The following is a 17,938-nucleotide window of genomic DNA, read 5'->3' as shown; positions in this document are numbered from 1 at the left end:
ACCAACGGAGATAAAGGAAAAGTAGGAGCCAACTTGTTAGCTCAGTTAATGGATTTAAATATATATATATATTTGCTGATATAACTGTATTGGAAAAGTTTCACCCCCTAATATCGGTTTTAACTTTCATGAATTTCAAGATCATTTCACTGCCCTTTATATCGAATGGTGACAGAATGTGGAGAGAAGCTCTTTTCTCAGAAGTTTTCACATCAACGTGTTGAATAACAGATCAGACATGTAATTGAACACAGAAGTACATTTATTCAGGTCTTAATACATTAATATTGAACAAGTTACATATTCGTATTGATTGCAAATCACACAGCATATTTCCAATTTACTCCTGTATAAGTTAAATGTAACAGATTTGTATTTTAAAATATGTATCGGGTATTCGTCCTCTTGTTTCGAGGAGCACTTTGTTATAAAATGTGTGTAAAAGTGCAATATCTTTCTATTCATAAAATTACAAAAAAAATTGGTCCAGAATCTGCATTCTGAGCAGGACTAAATATTGTGTTTTTCTCATTTTTCAAAAAATGCAATGTATCTTAACATTTTTTTTTTTTTCAGTAATTTGCTTTTTTGATGCTATTTTCTAAAAACTGTAGCTAAATACAAGAAATACAACATTGTCAGTTTACAAAAGCTTAGCCTATCAATCACTGCAGCATCTATCTTCTAAATAAACTTCATTTTTTTCCCATATAACTATCTGGAACATAGACTTTTGACAACAACAACACCATAATATCTCACAGCGCTATGTTACAATAAAATATCTCTGTCATAAGTTCAAAAGAAAAAGGAAAATATAACAGTAGCAACATAAAATTAAAGAATACAATGCATAGATTCAAAAATTTAAAAATGTAGAGATATAATTTACTTAGTACAGCTCTTTTACTTTTAGAATGAACCCTGTGACACTGACTACATGGATTCATTATAGTTTATCCTGACTTGAGTGACCGGCACAAATATATATGTATATATATATATAATTCTGAACATATCACATGATAAAAATGCTAAATATATCACTTTAACTTCAAAAAGGCAAATTTGGCTATAGTACATTATGGCATGTTTGGGTAAGAAAAGGCAACACCTGGCACCACAGCCAAACAGCAGCTTCTGTAACGGCTCCTCTGCAGAGCCTTTTTTGAAATGTTAAGAATTTCATTTGTACTCTTCGTAAACCTTCTCGCTCCCAGGCGTTACTCTGAACCTGTTTCAGATCATGTGCTGCTGCAGCTCCGGGGTTTGCAAAGTTCTCATCTCAACCTAACACCAGAGGAAGGAGCTTTCCCCTGTGGTCGGAGGTGGCAGCACGACTTCCTGCTCACTGTCCCTGACAGCACATGAAGTGACGCACGCTGATATACGTGGTTTCTGAGTGAAGGAATCAATAAAGATTAACGTCAAATAGGCAGTTTTCAGTTTATCTCTAAGCCACTTGGTCTTTCCGCCAGTCGACCTTGTGAGAACTCAGGTCTACGATACCATCTTTACTTAAGGTCGCCACGTAATAAGTCACTGACTGGCTTACAAGCTCATTGTTAGTACAGCAAGAAGTGGGAAAAGCAGGTCCGGAAAATGCAAATATACAAGCTAGATAAAATACTTAACATCTAAGTAACGCTTTTCAGGGGAAACTTCATAAACTAATCAAAATAAATGTTTTGTTAAATAAAGAAAAAGACGTTCAGAGCTGTCAAGCTATCACATGTTTCAACCAATAAATGTTTAAAAAGACAGAGATAGGTAGAGGTAGAGGCAGAGTGAAAGTGGAGTCTTGTTAAGAAGGAATCATACTGTTCTAATTTAAAAATCAGTCACGCGGACGTTCTGAGACAAATAAGAAAATGTAAAAAGTTCTGGAACTTAACAGGGGACAGGCTGGTTGCTCACAGTGTCTTTGAGGACAATCTCCAGCAGGTCTCGGACTCAGATCGTCTTTTATCGAACCTGCCTGGACCTGCTCACGTTTCACAAAGCGTTCGGGAACCAAAACAAAGTCTCTAACTCTACACTCCCTCGCTCGCTTCTTCTTGTCAAAGCAGGGAACTGGAAATCAAGAATTCGCTGCCGTTCTCTTGGGTTTGAGTATCATCTGGACCGGAAACATTTACAACAGAAAACCCTTCAAGCCTGCAGTCGATATCTACTTTGTTAGGCACAATAAATAGGCCCCTGTGGTATTAAGGGTCAGAGTGACAAATGTCTCAGAACTATTTTGACGTCTGAGTGCAGGTTATGCACCAGCATAAATCTTTCTTAGCCTCAAATAATTTAGACGTCAAATATATATATATATATACTAAATCTAGTAAACACCTACTACATCATTTTAATATACATTCTTAATATATGTACAAGAAATCTGAGTTTATTTCCATTTTACAGCCTGATTGAGAAGGATTCTCAAACACCTGACACGTGTTTTTAAAAGAATCAGATCCAGTTTTGTGTGTGAGCTCACTCCTGCTGCCTTGAATGTTTGCTTCAATTCTGTAAACACTATTTACAGTCTTATAAAATACACTACGGACCTGATTTTTACAAACTTTGTACGACTTTATGTACATTCAGGCGATAACAAAGCGAGACATTATGTAACATCGTCCGAGGATCCCTTGAGAATTCTCTCACTTTAAATCATATCAGGTCACAAACCCATGAGCCGGATTACCTTCACAATTTGCCCGTAGTGGTGATCAATTATCACTAAACTGCACATACAACCAGGTTGATTGTGGAGACAGTAAACAGAATGGGATGAGCTTGTGCACGTCCACAGATTGTGATGCCGCTGCTGCTGATGATGATGATGATGAGATGAAGTTGGCAGTTTCTATTTCTAGCCTTGGTGAGTAAACCCGAGGTGTGTTTCAGTTTGGCTCTTATGTTAAGGCAAAAATGTTTGGCACTTTGTTTGTACAGAATATTATGATATTTCAAAATGAATCCTGGTTTTATTGTCTCCAGCTCAGGGTCTCTACGGGTGTTGTGTCCTCGGCAGATCACGGAAACGATCAGAAAAATGTCTTTTTGGAACAGAAAAGTCGATGTTAGAAAACTGCAGGTGATGATTGAACTGGGACGAGGATTTAACATCCAAACAGCAATAACAACAATGCTCCAGATGAACGGGACTGTTCCTTTTGTTTCAGTCTGCGGCTACCCAGCTGTGTGTGGTGGTCTTAACCCCGTGGGGGAAACCTTGCTGGGTCACCATCGGCTCAAAGTTGAAGTCAAGCGAGTCCCCGTCCATCAGAGTGTCGTGGAGGACGGTCTCCATGTCAAACTCAAACCTCTCGATGGACATGTCGTCCAAGTCGCTGGGCAGCTTCTCCGGGTGGGAGGGCGGTGGCGGGCCCGGTCGGCCGTACCCGTTGGTGTTGAGGGGGCAGAAGCCGCCGGGCATGCCCCCCCCGCTGAGGTGGCTGGAGAGGCCATACGGCATCTGCATGGGGATTTTGGCTGAAGGCAAACGAGAGGTGCCCCCACTGTGGCTCAGGGACATGAGCAAGCGGCCGTTCATAGCCTGTGACGTGACCGGGGCTTGGCTGTGCACGTTGTGTGGGTGAGAGTGAGAGAGACCGTGCAAGTGACCGTTCCCTCCGCCGATGAGTTTGGCCGCGTGCTGACTGCTGCTGTACGGCGGCAGCATGCAGCCTCCACTGGACTGAGACACCACCGTGTCCACCGACGGCATGAGGTCTCCGTGCTGGTCTGTGTCTGAGGTCAGCAGCTCCTTCAGAAGCCCGGCTGGGCAGCTGTACTGGCCCATGCTGGGTCCGAAGCCGGGCTTGCTCTCCGGCAGCGCCTGCAGCGACATGGAGGACAGGGCGTTCATACCCGCTTGTCCGTAACCACACTTGCGATAATCCTGCTGAGGCTGCGAGACCATGCTGGGGGAGCTGTACGCCGGGTACCCAGGGCTCGGCTGCATCATGGGAGACGGGGAGGACTGGGAGGAGCCCGGGGTGGTCGCCCCTCCCCCGACCTGAGAGTTGTTGGGCGAGAGCAAGTTCAGGTTGTCCAGAAGGTTCTCCATGACGTTCTCCGAGCTGTGTCCCAGAGAGCCCGTCATCTCGGTCAGGCTGGGCAGGGTGGCGGTCATCTTGGTGCCGGGGGCTCCCGGGTAGCCCATGTGCACGTTCTCCTCCCCGAGGTCGTCCTCCGGCATGAAGGGGGAGAGGCGGCCGCTCAGCGTGCTGGCGTTGGAGCTGGTCCGAGGCCTGAAGCTGCTCCATGCATCGAAGTCGTCGTTGCTGTGGGAGTTGGGGCTGCCCGGCCACTTGGAGTAGGATCCTGGGCTCTCTGCACCTCCGTCAGGGCCGCCCTGCAGGGACAGCTGGGGGGGGGACAGGGAGACGGTGTCACGTATGCTTTAGACTGAAACAACTTGGAATAAAACATCTAAACAATCGTGTCAAATAACAGATGCTTGGGAAGGACTGTTCAGAGGATGATTACAGACGAGAGGATTATGACAAACGATTAATGCGCATGTGGATATGATCACCGAACACAAAGGATCATTCTTTGTTCATCTATTTCGGCTTTAACAGTCAGAAATTACAATGTAGCTTTTAATTGCATTCACTTGTTTCTATATTTCTATACATTTTAAGAGTTCAGCATTATATCCAATGCTAATCATTAGGGACGGGGAGAAAAAATCGATTCAGTTACGAATCGCGATTGTGTATGACGATTTTAAAATCACCATGCTGCCTCCAAAATCGATTTTTTAAAATAAAAAAAAATAGTTATTTTTTTTATTTTTTATTTTTAAACTTATTTATTGGTTTATACGGGGGGGATATATGAAGGGAGCAAGTTGACCAGCTCTTTTTTTTGCAAAAGAATCTTGTGCAAATTTTTTTTAATTTCTTTTCTCTATTGGCTGCCCGGCAGTCATTAGGTTAATGTTAATATTTGAAATAAAACTTGTAAAGTTCTAAGTGAATTTGACTGTGTTGTATTTGAAGGTATGATTCAACTTTTTTCCATGGTCCAGTACTTAAAAAAAAAAATAACCAAAAGAAATCGCAGGAAATCGTAATATCGAATCGCAATACTTACAGAATCGCAATACATATCGTATCGCCACCTAAGTATCGTGATAGTATCGTATCGGGAGGTCCCTGCCGATTCCCGTTCTACTAATCATGCTAGAAATGTATAGTTTTGAGGACACAGTGGATAAGTGGATTCTTTGTTTACCTTTTTCTTTGCCGCTCTCCCTCTGCTCTTGGTGAACTTGCTGTTGTTGTCCATGGAGGCCGCTCTGCGCCGGGGGGACTTGCCGCTCTTCCCCCCCTCCGGGTTCAACATCCACCACGAGCTCTTCCCTGTTCCCTCGTTCTGGACGCGGATGAAGCGGCTGTGCAGCGACAGGTTGTGTCTGATGGAGTTCTGCAGAAAAACATGATGAGAACAAATCTGGGTTAGCACAGGACAAATGGAGAGATTTGTGTTTGCCCTTTTACCAGAAACACCTCGGATCTGCTTTAGCTGCCAGGTGTAAATCCCCCCCCCCCCCCTCACCCCTGTGCAGCTGGTTCTCTTCTCTTCGAAAACATGCTCGTATTGACAGCTGACTCACAGAAGAGAAAGAGGAGATATTAAGGTCATTCAACAATCTAATGCCGTTTGCCATTCAAAGCAACACATGTGCACAAACACGCACACAATGGGTGTTAAGAAGTTGACTCCATGAGCAATATTTCCTGGACAAAGGATTAGACTGGAAAACGCTCTTATCTTCAAACGTTCTGTACAAGTGGACCTTTATTTTCTTTATAAAAAACACAGAGGGGCCCTTTGTAAAACACCATTGTACCAACACACACATTCCAGCTGACTACATGTCTTGTCTGCACCGGCACAGAATCAAAAAGGTAGGAAACAGACTAATCTTTCCTCCTTACAGAGGAAATTCTGCACTCTCACGTTGCTTGGTGACACCCCCAGTGGAAAAACTAATTTTTTTTGTGCAGGAAGCTAGTGAAGCATTATTAAAACACTGCAAACAACAAGAGCGAGAATATTGAGCGAACGTCTGCTGAGCAAACCACAGAAAGTGAGACGCCGCCGACGCTGTTCTACTTCACTGGAACTGAGCTGGTGTGCCGGGACAGAGCGTTTATCAGACTCCGCTGTTTTTCAGCTTCAAACTTTTTAACTCGTCGCAAAAACTGTTTTTTAAAAGTGACCATTTACCCTCAAAGAATCATTTATACTCTGCCTCCGTTATGGCCCCCGGCTTGTTTTGTGTCCGGGACGGTAACATGAAGTAATGAGCCTTGGCCAGACATCACTGTGCATGCGTAGGGCTTGTTGTTTTGGAGGAAAGGCTGGAACTCCCGGCAAACACACACACACACACACACACACACACACACACACACAGAGCCTAGCGTGCATAGTGGCTCACGTCATCAAGCCTATTCCTGTGGTGAGTCACTGCTTCACATCTGGCTTGCAGTCTGCCCTCAGCTTAGCCTTCTCCACTTCAGCTTCTCCTCATCTCTTCCATCTCGTCCTCTGAAGGCTCATCTGACTCGGACCTACGCCACCACCACTAATTTAAAATCGATGATACATTTGCAAACAAACGAATCAATGAGCAGTTCAGTCTCTTGTAATTTTCCAAGGGTCACGGAAATGTCATAAAATTTCCTGTTTTGTCCAAAATCCAAAACTGAAAGATGTCGATTTCCCAATATCTAGAGCTGCGCCCCTCAAGCTGGAAGTGATGACATCATCAAAGGGTTGCGTCCTAAACGTGGTTGCCATCGCAAAAGCAATTTAAGATTACATTTTCGAATGAGGATATACTGGATTTCCTTTTATCTCAAAAAATGTCCCCAGAGTCAATCAGATAAAAGTAGATTTTCAAGAAATTCTACAAAACCTGCAGATAAACCGCGAGAAATGACATAAAATATATATTTAGATGTATATATTTTATTTTCTATTTAAAATTTTTGCTATTCTATTTCATTGTTATTCTATTTTAACTCTTTTTTTTAATTCTATTTTATACTTGAGCATTGCTTAAAGAGAGTGTGTGACCCAAGCATTTCATTGACAGTGACTACTTCATGTTATCTCTGTTCATTTGACAATAAAACATCTTGAAATCAGAGAAAACTGGATATTTATCGATGGTGTCTTTCATGAAACCCTCTCTAATCTCCCATCACCTCCTCCTCCTCTGTCTCTTTGTACTCTTCCTTCTGTCCACCTCTGTCCTCTCTCCACTGTAGGACCTCAGGCTCTAGGGCACATGAGGGCTCTTCTGAACACTGGCCCTTCACAAGTGAATCGTATTACCTCCGAATCAAATGACCCGACCGCCTCAGCAGCCGATGGTCTCGGGCTGGTTTGCATGATCTGAGGGACGTGACAGGCCTTTCCCCGATTAGCTTAGCAAATGCTTCCCCTCCTCCCGCCCCACATCGGCAGTTATGACAAAAGGCGAGGGAGTAAACTCTGGTCATGAGCCTCTCTTTCCCATGACCGCTAAGAGTGGCTGGTAATTTCAGCTGTGCTGCAACGAGGAATGACTGCAATGTGAGCAGCCGAGACGCCGGGACGTCCTGCTGCAGCCTTATATCATCCTGATGACAGGAGCGACAAAGACTAAACTCCGCTTCAGAGGCTCTGGTTTCTGTTTTGGCTCGTGTTACAGCCGGTGCGTTGCCACGATCCACCACGTCTGAAACCTCGGTGCAAAAGTCCTGACGCAAAAGAGAGAGAGAGAGAGGAAGCACGAGGGGTCATTAAAGAAAGTGCTCTGATGGGAAACACCAGAACTCGGTGTGCTGCCTGGGGAGCTGAGGGTGAGGGTGTCTGCTGGGGCGGCCAATGCAAAAGGGTGTGTGAGGGTGTGTGTGTGTGTGTGTGTGTGTGTGTGTGTGCGTCTGTGTGTGTGTGTGAGCATGCGTGCGAGTGACAACTCATGGTTTTAGTGGAATGGCGGGACGACCAGCAGCAGTATGGTGTTGATTCTGTTGCTCACTCCACTGCAGCCAGCGACATCGTGCTTTGACAACACACGCGATCGGGAAACACACACACAAGGACCCAGTCGCACACACACACAACTTCCACATTTGCTGAAGTACTTGTTCTTGGTGACGAGACCTTAAGACGACTGAACACTTTAAAAAAAAAAAAAAAAATTGAATAAATCACTTGTATTCAATTGGATATTGGAATAGGAATACTACACATGTTATCTTGAAGTACTTTTACAAAGGGAGACGTTCATGTTTGCCACTTACTGCAGTCCTTTGTCATAAAATGTATTTATTCATAGTGTAGAATTTTCAGATAAAGTTATGATGTTTTATTAAACACGTTCCAAGCTTCTTTCGGACACATTTGACTTTTTATCCGATTTTTTGTGTCTTTTCAAACAAACCAGAGCGTGTTTCCCTCTGGATCCTGCGACCGTACGCGACACCGATTTATCTCTGGCTGCAGTTCACAGGAATCCGAACATTCCTGCTAATCACTGTGTGCAAAGTTCAATCGCAATCACAGCCAACTTGTTAGTATCTCTTCGGAAAAACAGTAAAGTCAGGATTCCCAGCCAGCCAGCCATCACAATCAACATTCCTCAGGAAGGTTACAAAACCCATGATTTCACACAACCCAGCTCTGATTGCTGCTGCTGCTGCTGGAGGACGATCATATCTCGTGTTGTGTAAAAATACGACAAAAGCGCCACAAAAAATGCAACAGAATAAAAGGAGATACACTTTTTCCTCGGAGCTCAAAACTATATTGACACACTTGCAACTGATGAATAGCTCGTGTGAAGATTTCTATTTTGTCCTCAGGAATGCAGTCATAACAAACTGCCCCCCCCCCCACGCGACACTGCTCTGCCCGAGCCCGGCCGCCAGGAGCAGCTCCAACCTCCGCCGCTCTCTGAGTCAACAGAGCTGCAGCAGCGGCCCCCCTCTGGCAAAACACCAGGAAGTGACCACATGAAAGCAGGACAGTGACAGGAAGCAGCGCTGACTTCCTGCCTCACAGGAAACACGGCGGTCGGGGGGGGGAGGCAGTGAAAAAAAAGTCGTGGAATGCAGAGCCGCGGCGGCGTCGTGAGCCAAGTGGACGCCGCAAATTTAGACTTTCCCCGCCGCCCCCCCCCACTGCGTCCCGCCTCCTTCAGCCGCCACGCCCCCCCCACCCAGCAGTTTATGTTTAGCATCAGGCTCTGATCCGTGATGTCACTATATCTGTTCAATGAGAGTAATGTTCACTTTGTCATGTCACTGCTGAAAATGAATTACACGATTGGAGACGTCACCACTCAACAAGTGACTGCAGGGCGTGTGTGTGTGTGTGTGTGTCTGTGTCTGTGTGTTGGGGTTGGGGGGGGCTGTTTAAAGGAAGAGAGAAAGCCAGGTTGTGTGTGACGGAGTGGGCACGGACCAGTAAAGAACACACTGTGCTGGTTTAGACTCCCTCACTGGCAGCAGCTCCACTGAAAGGCGACAGTGTTCGCTTCATCACCCTCTCTTTTTTCCTCTCCTTCCCTTTCTGCTTCTCCTCCCTTTCTTCGTCTCCTCCCTCTTTTAATTCCCTTCTCCTTCTCGCCTTCCCTCACCTCCTGCCTACACCCAGTGCCTCCTTCTACATCTCTACATCTCTTCCTCTCTTTTCACTACCCGTCTCCTCCTTTCTTCACCTTGTTTCCCTCTTTCCTCTCACCTCTCCTCATTTTGTTTCCTCACTTGTCCTCCTCTGTTTTCTTCCTTGTCCTCTCCTTCCTTCTCTGCTTCTCTTTATTTCTTGTCTCCTCCCTCTTGCCTTCTCTCACCTTGTATCCTTCTTTGTCCTATCCTTTCCTCATTTGGTTTACTTCCTCCCCCCCATGTGCCTTCACCTCCTTTCTTCTACATCTCTTACTCTCTTTCAACTTCCTGTCTCCTCCTTTCTTCACCTTGTTTCCCTCTTTCCTCTCCTCATCTTGTTTCCATCCTTGTCCTCCTCTCACCCTCTCGGTTTTCTTCCTTTTCCTCTACTTCCTACGCTGCTTATCTTTATTTCTTGTCTCCTCCCTCTTGCCTTCTCTCACCTTGTCTCCTTCTTTGTCCTAACCTTTCCTCATTCAGTTTCCTTCCTCCTCCCTATTGCCTTCACCTCCTTTCTTCTACATCTCTTCCTCTCTTTTCATTACCTGTCTCCTCCTTTATTCACCTTGTTTCCCTCTTTCCTCATCTTGTTTCCATCCTTGTCCTCCTCTCACCTCCTCAGTTTTCTTCCTTTCCTCTCCTTCCTACTCTGCTTCTCTTTATTTCTTGTCTACTCCCTCTTGCCTTCTCTCACCTTGTCTCCTTCTTTGTCCTAACCTTTCCTCATTCAGTTTCCTTCCTCCGCCCTCTTGCCTTCACCTCCTTTCTTCTACATCTCTTCCTCTCTTTTCACTTCCTGTCTCCTCCTTTCTTCACCTTGTTTCCCTCTCACCTCTCCTCATCTTGTTTCCATCCTTGTCCTCCTCTCACCTCCTCTGTTTTCTCCCTTGTCCGCTGCTTATCTTTATTTCTTGTCTCTTCCCTCTTGCCTTCTCTCACCTTGTCTCCTTGTGTCCTAATCTTTCTTCATTCAGTTTCCTTCCTCCCCCCTCTTGCCTTCACTTCCTTTCTTCTACATCTTTTCCTCTCTTCTCACTTCCTGTCTCCTCCTTCACTTTGTTTCCTTCCTTGTCCTCCTCTCACCCCCTCTGTTTTTCTTCCTCCTCCTCAGTTTCTTCCTTGTCATCTCCTTCCTTCTCTGCTTCTCTTTAGTTCTCGTCTCCTCCCTCTTTTTATTCCTTTCTCTCACCTTTTTCCTCCACCTCTCGTCTCCTTCTTTGTCCTCTCCTTTCCTCATTCAGTTTCCTTCCTCTTCTCTCTGTCTTGCCTTGACTTATGTCCCGTCCGTCCTTCTACATCTTTTGTCATTAGACCTCCTGTCTCCTCCTTTCTGCAAATCATTTCCCTCCTTCCTCTCATCTTTCCTCATTTTGTTTCCTTCCTTGTCCTCCTCTCACCCCCTCCGTTTTCTCTTGCTCCTTCCTGTAGTTTTCGTCCTTATCCTCTCCTGCCATCTCACCTTATATCTCCTCTCCGTTTCTCTCCACTCCTCCTCTGCTCTCTCTTGCAAACAGTAGCCAACCACCTGCAGCAAAACTGAAGACACGCTCAGAGTCTCTCAAATGTCAACTGATCGAATGAGAAGAAGAAAAAAGCCCCAGAAGGGGAGAAACACCACCTACACGCAGGGCCGCTTTGAACCGAGCGAAGCCACAAGTGAAACCTCAGCTGCAAAGGCCACGCAGCTCCAGGTATGACGAGTCTGCAGCCCTGCTCGCCGCCCGAGAGCGTGCAGCAAACCCACACGCCATCGCTTCTCCGAGCAGTTTCACATGCACTTATCAGAGATCTGGAAGTGATGAAATAGAAAGAAAAAAAATAGTGGTTTGCCTGCACTATTTCCCGTGAGCTCATTAGAGAAACGGTGCTGTCCTGAGCAGGCGTTCTCACCTTCTCATTACTCAGCCTGAGCAGTAGGTGTGCTCTTCCAGTGTAAGTGGTTATTTTCTGTGTAATGTCTGCGGCTGCAGAGAGGACGACCTATAGAGAAGGTAGAGCAGCATTTCAAACCGCCGGAGTAAGTCGCCGTAAAGCTGAAGCTTGATTATGTCTGGAGCTTTGTGCTGAGTCCGGCTGAGTTGAAGCAGTGCGGTTGAGACAGAAAATGTGTAAAACCTGTTATTAGGCTAACACCAGCTCAGCAGGTCTGCCTGCTTAACATCAGCTGGGGCTGAGCACACAGCTCCAGGTGAGATGGCCGCCTGATGGGAGACTAGCAATCACTGAGATCACAGACTCATCAGAAGATGTGCTCACAGAGGGTTTCTCTTCCCTCAGAGTCAGAGGCAGCCCGGGGATCCAGAGGCCGATTACAAGCGATTCCATCAGATCATAAGAGCAGGTTCGCCAAAGGTGGAGCTTTGTGGTAAACTTTCAATAGAATGAGACAAGAATAATAATACTGCCTGGAGTTAGAGCAACCCAGACATGAGCAAGAGGTAATGGTTATTTTTATAGAGTCATGTCTTCTTGGCTTCGAATAACATGAGTTAACTCCACTTTAAATAGTTTTTGGTGCAGAGAAAAAGTATCTGGAGCACAGAGAACCAAGACCTATCAAGTGCTGAAAGATGACATCAGACATCTGCTCAGATTTGAGCTCTTACAGCCTCCTTCTTTTATGAGAAATTTCAGATTTTTGATCTTAACTTTGGCAAATTATGTCAAAATTCTTTCAGAGAAAAGAAAACTAATAAACTTTAAAAACATTGGCATCAGATCGGCACAGAGTTGAGTACCGCCAATAACCGACCAGACACTTTCTGAGAAATTCTCGATGCTGGTGTCTGTATCGATACATCTCTGAAAGTTATTTCTCAAGTTTTGCTTCTTTGGTTAAATAAAATATTTGTAGAAAAAGTTTATTCGGTTTTCTAACCTTATTTTCCAAAAAATATATATGAAAAAGCTGTGAGGCAGAGGTAAGATTTCTGATATACTGAGCTCGATATTCAATAATTTAAAGATACAATTTCATGAAGCTTAAATGTTCCTTCTGATTCATAGGGTTTTTCTGTTATTGGTGTGTTTGGGCTTGTATAGGTCATATTTCCAGTATTTAATCTGTAGGCTGATAGTTCAAGTGATGTGTTTTATTGGAAATTAAAGGAAACTGACAGAATATCTAAGAAACCTTTGGATTTATTGACCTTCATGCATATTTGGTCACACACACACACACACAAAAACACACGCACGCACACAGGCTCAAAAAAGCATTACACCTTCACATTAGCACATTCATAGAGCAATCAAAATAGCCTGTGATGACCTCATGTGTTTGCACTTTGATAAGTTATCATCAGCACCAGTATTGAGCAGGCCCAGGATAATCACTGACCTATTTACTAGAGTCAATACAGCAATGATCATAAAAGGCAGGGGAAATAAAAAAGCAGGGCACAGGAAATGTAAAAACCTTGGGCCTTTTGTCATTATTTACACAGTCGGTTTGATTAAAACAGCCTGGAGAAAAATAGGAAAATGACTGTTGTCATTAATGTTGCTGGGAGAAGGCAACACAACACAGAACCTCAGGTGTGTCTGGCGGCTGAGGAATAAACAGGTCACTGTTAGCAGGGATATAAAAAGAAATCTGTTCTACCACAATTTGTTTTCTAAGGACTCTCAGATTAAAAATGGAAACTGACCCTAGGATTTGAGACAGAAATAGTTTGTTTCTGCCCTCTCGCTCCATCCTGCCTCTTAGTCAGTCTCCTGTTCCTCTCTCCTACTTTTCTTTCTTGCTCTTCTGCGATATCATACACGTACACCCCCTCGCCACAGCCGATCGCACACTCGTGTTGCAGTGCAAAAAGAAAAAAAGAGTCCTTTTTCTCACCGGCTGACGTCAACTTCCAATAATTCAATTTGACGAGGAGAGGGGAGAGCGAGCTGGGCCTCGGACACAGAGCGCTCACTGTGGAGCTCAGAGTTCTACGAGTCGCAGGCGAGAACTTCCACAAAGAACCTCGTCGAGATCGCTCATTATCAGACGCTGAGAAATACGACTGTTAGAAAGCACAGATGTTAGATAGAGATAAAGATAGAGGCAGAAAACGCAAGTCATGCAGAAGCAAAATCTGTCTGCAGATGTATTTACTGACGGCCTCTTGGCAGGATCTCCTTTTCACAATCCTCTGCAAGGAATCTGAGTGCAACCGACTGCCCTGCCCCCCCCCCCAGAGACACACACACACACACACACACACACACACACACACACACACACACACACACACACACACACACACACACACACACACACACACACACACACACACACACACACACACACACACACACACACACACACACACACACACACACACACACACACACAACTGAACGTGGACGCCTGAGCGAATGGGGATCACCTACAGACAGCCGATGAATAGTCATGCGAGTGGTTTTGTGCATATGGCGAGAAGAAGCAAAGCAAACTGACACTTTAGCGTCTTTCCTCACGTTATGATAGTGTGAGATTTTTTAAGCGGAGTGGGGGGGGGCTAATAGGGAACTTCCTGCTGCATTGTATCCGCACAGGAAGAGCTGGCCGGTCCTGATACCGATCCCACCGATGCCTCTGGTTTCTGCCCAGAAAGTCGAAGGCCCTGCTAAGGTGCAACGTGAGAGACTCGTGGGTTCAAGAGCCATCGCTTCCTAATCACAGCTCCGGAGTCTGACCTGGCAAAACAAGAGGAAGGAGGAAGGAGGGGCCATCGTCCAGGTAGACTTCACCAGCAGGATTACAACAGCAGATACAGCTCTAACTGAACATCTCAGAAACGAGTGTCCCCACTTGAGATTTCCCCTCGTTATGGATCCAAACAAACAGAACCTGGTGAGACTCGTGGACAAATTCCTTCTGACAGAAAACTTGGCCGACCGGGCGAGTGACTGATCATAGATTATAACTTTTAAAGACATAATCAAGTCGTCAAATAGTCTCCTATATACTACTTTTACTTCTTCTTGGCTATGAAACTTAAAATCCGATATGGTTTTGGACGTGATTAACTTTCAACTGACGCATCAACTGCTTTCATCAAAGTGTCAACTCACGCTTCAACTCTCTTTAGTGGTTTCACTTCATGACACATTAAATACTTTCAGTGCTTCCCAGAAAAATACCTTCCCAACCAAACACTTACCATTGTAGAACATTTGAACCTGTTTTCATAGGCTCTAAACTTTGAGATATTCAAAAACTTCCACATTTTAGGGCAAAAAAGGCACTTTTACAAAAGAAAAAAACGTCTACTGCCATATATGAAACATTATTTACAGTATAATAATGTAGATTTGACCTTTCTCCTCTAACGTCACCGGACCTGAAAGGCCTCGGCTCAGAATAACTGTGATTCACGCTACGTTTTGTGTTTATTTCCTACTGAACACATGCTGTTCATGAAAACTGTTTCCCCTAGTTTTGAAAGAATGACCCAGCAGCATGCTAGCAGCAGTCGGAGCTCGGTGTTTACCAGTGAGCCGCCTCTCTCTCTCTCTCTCTCTCTCTCTCTCTCGTGCTCGCTGATTTCCTGACTCAGACCTGAGCGGCACGTAGCTCATGTGTACAGACAGGGACCGGGTTGTGCTGGCAAAGCTTACCATGCTAAAATATGTGCATGTGTTGCTATGCGCAACACAATGCGCGTCTGTAAATGCACAGAGCAGTGTCTGTGGAGCGGGGGGTTTATTTCTCGCCTGTGATCAGCGGAGCGGCTGGGCTGGGCCGCCGCCTGCTCGGCCCGGATAGAGCTGCAGTGTGTGGACCGCTGCTGGGAGCCTGTGTGGCGTCCGGCGTCCAAAGACCTGACCCACCACTGCAGGAAGGAGGGGGCGAAGGGAGTGTTTGGGGGCGGGTATATTTATAAGCTTGTTACCCCAGTTCAACCTGGCAAACACGGGGAAATCCCAGAGGTGTTTTTATGGCTGAATGTTGATCGAGACAATAAATGTTCGCTTAAAGATCTGCACGTTCGCTGCTGCGATCCAGCAAATGGCCCGGGGTTGGGTCTGATAAAGAAATATCTTATCTGATCTGGAGAGGATTGTTTTAGGACACTGTAAAAGCAGGATGAGTAAGAGATAAAAATAAAGTTTAATAGTTACGACCCAACATGTATAGGGATGTCACAGGTGATGTCAAGTCGATGCCAAAAGAAAAATATGACGGCACTTGTTTTACATGTTCTCTAGTCCGACAAACAGATTGTGTATAAAGAAGCCCAACATGGCAGCTTCCCAAAAAGTGAAGCCAAAGTGTCTTGATCGCCCCCTGTTGACTGGCTGCAGGAAAGGCCTCCTCCATGTTAGTGAATGGGGCTTGGACCAAATAAAAAAGGCAAAGTACACGCTGATGGCGGAGATCGAATTCGAGATATTTGGGCTTAGCCTCTAAATAAGATTAAGATTAAGATACATTTATTTGTCCCAAACACATGCACAGACATGCACAAGCACACTCATGCAAGGAGGGTAATGTAACCTCTGCTTTTAACCCATCTGGTGCAGGACACACAGAGCAGTGGGCAGCCATGTACGGCGCCCGGGGAGCAGATGTTTGGGGAGTAAGGTGCCTTGCTCAGGGGCACTAGACAGGGTAGGGAGAATCCTCTTGGATTTTTGGACAGATCAATCCAGGTTCGTCTTTTTGTTGTTTCTCCGTGGAGTCGAACCAGAGACAAACCAGAGACCTTTTCTGCCCATAGTCCAAGTTTCTGCCACTAGTCCACCGCCTCTCCTTGTAGTGGGAGGAAGTGGAGATCCATCATCCATCTTTATGAACAGTCTATGGTCTGACATCAAACCTGAAGGCAGGCAGAGTAAATAACAACAAAACATAGAACGGCTGCGGCTCAAAAAATTAATAAACCAAAACCAGCATATGGAGACAATTTGCATTTGACACAGATCATCAGAGCCTGCAGAGTGCAAACGGAGGAAACTTAACCGAGCAGCACAAAGACAAAGGATTCAGGGTGAGTGAGTTTTAAATTGACGGCTTCATATTAACGACGTGACGTCAAAACGCACACATCCTGAAATGTTAGCGTTATTGTTTGCGTATCGCGACAGCTGGCATGTGCTGGGCCAGTGTTCCACACACAGTGTTCATAAAGGGCGAATATTATCTTGTTTGGGTTAATGTAGCAACTGCTCTTCACAGGCTGCCGTCATTCCTGTTGAGTGCGTCAAAACAATTTCTAAATGAAAGGTTTCACCCACTGCTCTGTCACCTTGATAGTCATTTTGAACTACCACTTGCGCCGTGTGTGTGTGTGTGTGTGTGTGTGTGTGCAGCAGCCTCTGTTGCCTTTTATGTTTTGAAAGAGTTGTGTGGATTCAAGGGTACTGATACAACTATCAATTTTCGGATATCCCTATGACATGAGCACTTGTTAATGAGGTGTGTGTATGAGATGTGCCAGAAGGATTTCTTTGTGTTGCTTTATTTCCTTTGCAATGGCAATTTGCTTTGTATTGTGAGAGACTGAGCCAGCAAATGGTTGCAAGTGAAGAACTGTAGTTAAATCACAAAGGAAAATGATTTGGGCTTTTAAATCTTTCTGCTTTTAAATGTCCTTGGATGTGTCCAGAGGTTTGAAAATCAACCTGTGATGTACTTTCCCGTTTGCTGGTTCTAAAATTAGCTGGACTCAATCTCGGCCACAAATACAAACTATCTTCAGAGGAAAAAAGAAACTCTAGGAGACATAGTGGAGCCATTATACAATCCATCATCACAAAGTAGCTCTTTTAATGAATTCATCATGAAAAGGAAATAACAGCAACACGTAATATGTCAGAGATTTCATCAAGTACTTTAATGGTCTTATTGTCATGGTTATGTGAACAGAAATTATCATGTTTTTTTTATTTTAAAAGCAAATTATCTTTTTTCAATGAAGAACCAATATTTAACATGAACATATCAGTAAACCTTCATCAATTATTATTGTTTTTAAATGATCCCCAGTGTTGCTGTTCTTTGTCCTTGTTCCTGTTACACCAGCGCTATCGGTCTGACGTCCGTCTGTGACTCTCAGGAATCGTTCATCTTATCAGCTTCACATTTGGCTTGTGTTCATTTTTGCTGCCTGGAAAAAGTCCAGTGTTCACAAAACAAAACTAAAAGCTTGAAAAGTTGCCGCTGGGTGTGTTTTCATTTCCTCTGGAACTAATAGATGAGTCTGTGTGACTACATTCAATCTCTCCTCCAGCGGCTATCAGAAAACCCCCTTATCACTACGACTCACATA

General features: G+C 44.8%; 1 protein-coding gene across 1 annotated transcript in view; it reads right to left on the bottom strand.

Moving 5' to 3' along the window:
* Nucleotides 1–244: 244 nt before the first annotated feature.
* The window catches only part of foxo1a (forkhead box O1 a), a 28,685-nt gene continuing 10,991 nt past the window's right edge, over nucleotides 245–17,938 (bottom strand). Inside the window, exons 2-3 of the mRNA XM_061073065.1 lie at nucleotides 5,242–5,433; nucleotides 245–4,366 (exon numbers count right to left, since the gene is read on the bottom strand). Of these exons, the coding sequence (XP_060929048.1) occupies nucleotides 3,176–4,366; nucleotides 5,242–5,433 (1,383 nt within the window). The 3' untranslated portion in view covers nucleotides 245–3,175. The remainder of the gene's footprint in view (nucleotides 4,367–5,241; nucleotides 5,434–17,938) is intronic.

Source organism: Limanda limanda, chromosome 6 (assembly GCF_963576545.1).
Source record: "Limanda limanda chromosome 6, fLimLim1.1, whole genome shotgun sequence".
Lineage (NCBI taxonomy): Eukaryota > Metazoa > Chordata > Actinopteri > Pleuronectiformes > Pleuronectidae > Limanda > Limanda limanda.
Note: the sequence above shows the minus strand (reverse complement) of the source record. Positions and strands in the feature narration are given on the sequence as shown.